Source organism: Triticum urartu, chromosome 7A (assembly GCF_056163025.1).
Source record: "Triticum urartu cultivar PI428250 chromosome 7A, HENAU_Tu73, whole genome shotgun sequence".
Lineage (NCBI taxonomy): Eukaryota > Viridiplantae > Streptophyta > Magnoliopsida > Poales > Poaceae > Triticum > Triticum urartu.
The window spans coordinates 714640791-714649202 of record NC_141879.1 but is presented as its reverse complement, the minus strand read 5'-3'; the positions used below and the strand labels follow the sequence as shown (position 1 = coordinate 714649202).

At 48.9% G+C, this 8412-nt stretch overlaps 1 protein-coding gene across 1 annotated transcript; it reads right to left on the bottom strand.

Moving 5' to 3' along the window:
- Nucleotides 1–1043: 1043 nt before the first annotated feature.
- On the bottom strand, nucleotides 1044–2531 carry LOC147962067 (BTB/POZ and MATH domain-containing protein 5-like). Its single transcript, XM_087534044.1, has 2 exons — nucleotides 2483–2531; nucleotides 1044–1726 (listed from the first exon to the last, which is right to left on the bottom strand). The coding sequence occupies exons 1-2, from the start codon at nucleotides 2529–2531 to the stop codon at nucleotides 1044–1046; spliced, it is 732 nt and encodes a 243-aa protein (XP_087390170.1).
- Nucleotides 2532–8412: the final 5881 nt, after the last annotated feature.

The window sequence follows — 8412 nt, the reverse complement described above, 5'->3', positions numbered from 1 at the left end:
ATATTTCTGCATAATTCCATATTATTCTGCTTTGAAATGCTGTCAAATGAATTGAAAAAGAGAAAACAGGGGAAAAAAAACTATGCCTACGGCAAAGCCGTCGGCATATATAAGCCCAGGACTTACCAGTGCTTGCCACGTGGCAGATCTATGCCTACGGCAATGCCGTCGGCATAGATTTTCATCTATGCCGACGGCTTTGCCGTAGGCATAGCCCTGCCGCCAGGAGAAACCAGGGGAAGACACGTGGCAGGACTATGCCTACGGCAAAGCCGTCGGCATAGATTCCATCTATGCCTACGGCTTTGCCGTAGGCATAGCACTGCCACCAGGAGCACCACGGGACACCACGTGGCAGAGGTACGCCGACGGCTAGGCCGTCGGCATAGATTTCTACCTATGCCGACGGCCAAGCCGTCGGCGTACCTCTGCCACGTGGCGTCCCATGACTTGTCAGCACTTTTGACGGCGCCGTCCGTTGCCGTCAGACGGAAAAACACTGCCGACGGCTGACCTCGGCCATCGGCATAGGTCCCTATGCCGACGGCTATACTACGCCGACGGTCTGACAAGACTACGTTGACAATATCTACGGCAACGGGTCTATGCCGACGGCAGCCGTAGGCATAGATCTATGCCGACGGCCCTTGGCCGTAGGCATAGATCGCGAGTCCGGTAGTGGGACACCAAAGTCGGCCAGCATGTGGCCGTCCTTCAGCGGCATGCCACAATAGTTGAGCCACTGCTGCTCCGGCGGGCATCCCTCCCGCTCCTCGAACTTGGCGCGGAAGCTCTCCACTGTGTCGCTGCTCTCAAGGCCGTTGAATACGAGGGTGCGGTGCGCGTGCACGAATACTTGCATCTTCGTCTCCACTAGCTGCATTGTCGGCCAGGGTTGTTACGTCGTCGTCCGGCAGGGCTGAGTCGCCATACACAAGTCGCTGCCGTTTTGGCGGGATGCCCTCCATGTCGTGGAGCCTGCCCTTGACGCTCGCCACGGTGTCGTCGGTTGAGACTTCTAGGGCGACTAGGGTGACAGGTTGTTAGTGGTGCCTCGGCACGACCACGAAGACCTGGATCTTCTTCGCTCTCATCTTCTCCTTCTTGACTTTTGCTGCCATCACATTTATTGTAGAAAGCGCGGTGAGAACACACCGTGGTAGCCAATTATTATAGTTTTTCATGTCGAAAGAGCCCTTGAAATTGTGATGCTTGTCAGACAAAGTCACCGGCACCGGTACCTCAATTACATTACTGCTGACAATGATATCGCACCTGACGGTGAAACTGTCATCCTTGAGGTGTTTCTCCAAGGAGTTTATTTCGACGAACCTTCCGTATCCGTAGGCTCCGTCCAACCCTCTGAGCTCAAATATTTGGGTATGGTCACGGATACGTGTCGGCTCCTGCTTCAAGCTCTCGTCCACAAAACTAAACTCGAACTGCGCTTTCACTGCAGGCTTTGCAGCGGTACTCTCGGCGAGGAAAAGAACCAACGATATGGAACCGGCCTTGTAGAGGTGATGGCCGTCAGGTAAGTAGAGGATGCACCAGCGATGGCCTCCGACCGTGAACTTGTGAGATCGGATGGGTGCGCGGGTGCGCGAGTGGCCTTCGACAACAAGCAAGTGGTACCCGCTGGCCTCGGCAGCGCTGGAGGTGGTCGGGGAGGTAGGAGAGCCAAGGAGCTTGCCGTTGGGCGAAGGACATGATGAACCGATTGAATCTGCTTTCCAATTACTTACCAGCCGTCATATGCGGTGTTGTTGTGATACACACATAAATTAGGGTATAATAATGGTAAGTATAAGTTTGTTAGGATCCAAAACTCTATTTTTTTCCATTCGAAGGATCCAAAACTCTCACGGTTGGAAGCCATAACGTTTATACGTAGCTAAGGGCATCTCCAGCCGCGCCCCAGGAAAGCCTCGCTAGGTGATTTTTTTGCGCCGGCACCAAAAAAACGGCCCAGTCGTGCCCCAGGAACCCGATTTTCGCCGGCCTGGGCCGAAAACAGCGCCGGCAGATCCAGGCCGAACCCGGCGCGCTGGGGGGTGCCGGGGCGAACTGTTTTGGCGCGAAACAGCAGCGGGCCCGCCGCGTCAGCGACACGGCGCCTCGTCTTCCCCCAACGGCCTCGGTTCCCACGGAGAATCAATGCCAAGGCTGCCGCCGGTCAGCCTTGCCATTGATTCCTCACGGGCGGCGCGTCACGGGACGGCGCGCCGACGCCTCCCCTCCCTCGCACGCGTACACACGGGTGCGGTGCGGCTATATAGCCGGTGGCCTGCACTCGCCTGTGCCCACACCAGCCCCGCCCCTCGCCGACGCCCAGCTCCTCTCTCTCCCTACCTCTCCCGAGCGCCGCCGCCCAGCCCCTCCCTCTATCTCTCTACCTCTCCCGAGCTCGTCGCTATGGCGGAACGCTACCCCGGAGACGAGGCGGCGGCCAACGGCTTCGGCCGCCGTTCGCTCCACGAACAGGAGTCCTGGCTCCTGTTCCAGACGAACATCCCGGTGCCGCCGGACATGCGCGTCGGGCCGACGGGGTGGAGGCTCAGCGCCCGGGGAGTGCCCATTCCCCCGTTGCCCGATGCCGTGGCGAAGCCGACGTACTTCGCCGAGGAAGTCGGGGTCGTGCGCGCCTCCCTCACCGACGCCCAACTCTCCCTCCCCCAGTACGCCGCCGACAACCACGCGGCTTGGGCGGCGTATTTCGAGCGCCGCCAGCAGCAGCGCTTGGCGTCCATCAAAGGCGCGCCGGTGGTTGGCGGCCGGCAGAACAGCGAGGGGCGCCACCTGTGGTGGGGCGTCCCCGGCCGCACACTCGAGGACGTGCTGACGTACCTCGAGGGCGGCAACGACCCGCCGTTGGCGTACCCAGCGAGGGCGGCCGCCCCGGCGCAGCACCGACGCGCCGGGCCATGGGCGCCAAGGAGGTTCGGGTCCTCCTCCTCTTCTTCCTCCTCCCGATCTTCATCGCACTCCTCCGGCACTCCGGCCCTGCTCGGCGTCAAGGCCGAGCCCGCGGCGGAGACGCCGCTCGGCCGGCGCACCCGCAGCGCCTGCATCGTCATCAACGAGGGCGGCCGGCGCGCCTCCTCGTCGGCTCCTCCTCCGTGTTTCGTCAAGCCAAAGACGGAGCCGGGGCTCGCGCCGGTGAAGAAGGAGCCGGCCGCGCCGGTGACGACGGAGCTCGACGACGACGAAGTGGCCCTGGAATGGGTGCGCGGGGACTCCATAGCGATGGAGAAGGAGCGCCTGGAGAAGGCGAAGGAGCGCCAGTGCGCCGCCCTGCTTCGCTTCGCGGAACATCGACGCGGCCGCGACGAAGGCGGAGTCGTCGTCATCTGCGACAGCGACGACGACGACGACGACGATGCGCCACCACCAGTCCGCCATGGCGACGCCGGGCAGGGGTCCAGCAGGGGCGCCCGCGTCAAGGAGGAGAAGGCCGACGACGACGATGGCGGCGACAGCGGCGACTTCAGCCACTTTTTCCTTTAGATTAGTTTATGTATATGTGCTATGTAATGAAAATCCGCGAACTTCGCCGAAATGTGCCGAAATTTATCGTGTTTGGCCGAAATTTATCGTGTTTGGCCGAATTTTATCATATTTAAGCCGAACTTCGCCGAACTTCTTTTATTTTAAAATGTGCCTGGGGGCGGCCCTGGGGCCGGCGGTTGGGGACCAACTCGCCCCCAGGCCCAATTTTTGCGCCGGCTCACCCCCAGGCGGCGATTTTAGGCGCCCCCTAAGGGGCCAACGGCTGGAGATGCCCTAAACAAGGCATCCTATACCTGCGTCATATATCATTCTTAATTGCTAGAAGATCCGGTCTTGCCTTTTCCTTGTATATAGTTTTGAGATGAACTATTTTATTTTTTGGATGATTTTCAGTTTATTTGTTTTTTTTGAAATCTTTCAATATGTATTCTTCTTGTTTTTTTGAGGGGTGAAAAGGGAGTTCATGAATTATAGAGTTACACTCGAGAAGCAAAAGTTGCTCAATACAAGGGGGACTATGGTCTAACTACACCAAAGTAGTACACTCCGTGCGACTATAAGTTGCGGCTCATGCATGATTTAATCTCTACCGCAGATGCCCATACGCCGAACGATCTAGCCCACGGCGTGATAAGGTCAATAAGACCTCTGAGAAATCCGACTGAACAATGATCGGAAGGGTTGTATGTCGGATGGCAAGAGCCATACCCTGCATTTCGTGGCAGAGGATAGAAAAAATTGAGACGAGGGGTCCGTAAAGCATAAAAAAAAATTGATGCGAAATCAAAGTAATCCGTACACACTAAAATGCACATAAGTCCTACTTTTACATAATCCTAAACATAAGAACCATATAAGAAACACACCTGAGCAACAAAGATGCGTGGTGGAGTATACTATGCACACTCATTACAGATTCATAAAGTAACCGGTACAAATGAGAAACCTGATGCACATGGCATCACACATGTTAATATCTTTTGCTGTGTGTGATGGCGATTTGCAACTGAAGCAATGGAAAATCAATAGTGATGCTTTCTGCAGGATCATGATCCATTGATTAAGTTCATGTAAAATGCAGGAAATAACATAGTAGAGAGGTGGAACCCAACCACATCAAACTCATCAGCGAAGAGGAAACTGCAGCCCAGATCATCCTACCGTGTAGGGATTGCTGGATGTCGAGTCCCTTCAGCTTGACAACCGACTCCATGTGTCCCTTGAGAGCATCAAGTTCCCTCAGCCTATAGCAAACATGACTTGAAAATTAGGTTTTTTTTCTTTAATTATGCTCTCATGCAATATTCATTCAAACAACCAACTCATGTCTCTTGAATGGGCATAACACAAAATGATAGCATTCCAATATTTAATACTAATCAACACAAACACATAGCCATGCTGCAGGAACATGGAACCATGATTCCATCATGAACCCAAAATAAGCTAGACCAAGATCACACATAATAGATCAGTATCAATAATGTGAGTATGTATAACAATGAGCAAAGATAGACCGTATCATGCTAAAGGGACTGTGCAATGGAAAGATTATAAGAATGAACAAGGCATACAAACAAGTACTTGCATTTTCGTATGGGTTGAAAAAAGATAAAACATAGTAATTGTTCTTACAAGCAGGAAGCAACCAGGAAAGAAGGGCCAATAAATCCTCCATGGTCATGCAACTAAAGTAACAAATATGTTATCACGTTATACACCCAGGGCAGTTTCATGACAAGACCCGAAATGTTTACCAAATCTCAATGAATATCATATACATGTAGCACAAGGGAGTAAGCTATAGGAAAATGCAACAATGATTCCATCATGAACCAAGATAAGCTAGAAGATGACCACACGTAATAAAACTGTTACAAAAAAATATGACTAGAGATAGACAGTATCATGTGAAAAGGAATATAAGAACACTAAATACTATCAGAATTTTTAGACGCAAACAAATACATCCTCCGTCCCGAATTAGTTGTCTCATATTTGGTTAGATACAGATGTATCTATTTTCTAGATACATATGTAGTCAAATCTAAGTCAATTAATTTGGGATGGAAGGAGTAGCATATATAAGAAGCACAAAGGCCTAACCAGAAAACGGACCAATTTCAACAACGGCATCATCACAATCACAAGATTGTGTTGGCTGATGACTCACAAGTATAAGGGATCAATTGTAGCTCTTTTCAATAAGTAAGAGTGTCGAATCCAACGAGGAGCAGAAGGAAATGACAAGTGGTTTTCAACAAGGTAATGTCTGCAAGTGCTGAAATTGTAAGTAGCAGAGTAGTTTGATAGCAAAATAATTTGTAACGAGCAAGTAATGATAATAGTAGCAAAAGTGCAGCAGGGTAGCCCAATCCTTTTAAGGCAAAGGACTGGCCAAAACGGTCTCTTATAATAGGCAAAGCGTTCTTGAGGGTACACGGGAGTTTCATCTAGTCACTTTCATCATGTTGGTTCGATTCATGTTCGCTACTTTGATAATTTGATATGTGGGTGGACCGATGCTTAGGTGTTGTTCTTACTTGAGCAAACCTCCTACTTATGATTAACTCACTCGCAAGCATCCGCATCTACGAGAAAAGTATTAAGAATAAATTCTAATCATAGCATTAAACTTTTGGATCCAATCGGTCCCTTACAAAATAGTGCATAAACTAGGGTTTAAGCTTATGTCACTCTCGCAACCCATCATCTAATTACTACTCCACAATGCATTCCCTTAGACCCAAATATGGTGAAGTGTCATGTAGTCGACGTTCACATGACACCACTAAGGGAATCACAACATACATACTATCAAAATATCAAACACATATCAATTTCACATGATTACTTGCAACATGATTTCTCCTATGACCTCAAGAACAAAAGTAACTACTCACAAATGATAATCATGCTCAAGATCAGAGGGGTATTAAATAGCATATTGGATCTGAATATATAATCTTCCACCAAATAAACCATATAGTAATCAACTACAAGATGTAATCAACACTACTAGTCACCCACAAGCACCAATCTATAGTTTCGGTAACAAGATTAAACACAAGAGATGAACTAGGGTTTGAGATGAGATGGTGTTGTCGAAGATGTTGATGGATATTGCCCTCCCCAAGATGGGAGAGTTGTTGGTGAGGATGATGACGATGATTTCCCCCTCCGTGAGGGAAGTTCCCCCGACGGAATCGCTCCGCCGGAGGGCAAAAGTGCTCCTGCCCAAGTTCCGTCTCGAGACGGCGGCGTTCCATCCAGAAAGTCATCTCCTTATTTTTTCTACGTCAAAATGACCTATATACCAGAAGATGGGCAACGGAGGTGGGCCTAGGTGAGCACAACCCACCAGGGCGCGCCTGGGCTCCCTGGCGCGCCCAGGTGGGTTGTGCCCACCTGGTGGGCCCCCTCTAATACTTATTTGCTCCGATATTCTTCATATATTCCATAAAAGTTCTCCGTGAAGTTTCAGCTTGTTTGGAGTTGTGCAGAATAGGTAGACTGACGTAGCTTTCCCAGATCCAGATTTCCAGCTGCCGAAATTCTCTCTCTTTGTGTGTACCTTGCAAATCATGAGAGAAAAGACATTAGAATTACTTCAAAAAGCATTATTATGCATAAAAACATCATAAATAATAGTAGGACACGGCTCGATGGCCGGCACAACAAGTGGACACGGCTCAATGGCCAAGGCATCTCAGGTCAGAGAGATGGAGATGGAATCAATGACTCACAAAAACCAAGGAAGGGGCAGACAACACCGCATAGTTGCAGCAAAACCACTATCATCGCGCTGCAGGGGATGTCGAGGTAGCAGCCAAGGAGGACGTAGTCCAACGAAGTGTACTAGCCGAACATGAAGGTTATGACGCGACCATCACCATCCCAATGGTGTCTGCACCAAAGCTGAAGGGGATACGTGGTGCCCATTAGGTGACCACCCTGAAACAGCAAAATATATTGGTTCTTTCTTATTACATCCACCCAAACTGCTATAAGCGAAAATAGAGACATGCTACTGTGTTGAAGAAGTAATCGTGTGCCAGAACAAGCTTGTGACTCAGCTATTGAGAACTAGATTAGAGCAGGGAGTGAGGTTGAGGATTTATAAACTGAAGAAGCAACATTTACGTCTGTCAGATAGTAATAATAATCAAGGCAGAGCAATGACCATTTTTACAGAGTAAGTTGGCAAATTGTATTGATTCATTATTTATTAGAAAAATACATGATCAAAATGTTTAGAGCTAGTACAATTAAAAGTCTGAATAATTTATTTGCAAGGGCAAAAGTTAGAATAATTGATATGTTTCCAGTGAGATTATTAAATCGAGTTAAGGGGGGAATCAATTATTTATCATGACAGGAACATAACAACACATATCTCACAATTTATTGGAGGAACATAATATTTCTTGGCCAGTTGACCAATATTACATGAAATACAAATGCTTCCAACATATAAGTACAATAACAACATTTTTAACTAGTGAATCAAATTTGCACTTTAAGATTAGAAATGCGCAAGTTACAAACTGCAAGTTCTGCAATCCATATCTGAACTACAATCTACCAAGTGGATTCATGAACGTAATACACACACCTAATCTGCAATCAAATTTATACATTAGGAACTGATGTGCATCAGTGGTCCTTCCAAATAAATATGTTTCAGTTTTCAAACGCCAAACGAATAGTGATGCATATGCATATGTCTGCACGTACAACTGCAAATGCTATACAACATGCCGTCGTCGTCCGCCGAGCCATGGTAGCCAGACATCGAGGTTTACATGCCTGTATAAAAAAAGAAATATCATTTTATACGATAACATGCTATGCAACAGGCTAATAAAGGCAGAACATCTTTGTAAGTTGGAGACATTTCAA

What these genes read in the sequence shown, in the direction of transcription:
- LOC147962067 (XM_087534044.1), bottom strand. Translation starts at nt 2,531, where the DNA reads ATGTCCGGCGGCACCGGGATGTTCGTCTGGAACAGGAGCCAGGACTCC. An exon ending in GAACAGGAGCCAGGACTCCT is followed by an intron (nt 1,727 to 2,482) that starts GTTCGTGGAGCG and finishes ATTGGAAAGCAG; the next exon opens with ATTCAATCGGTTCATCATGT.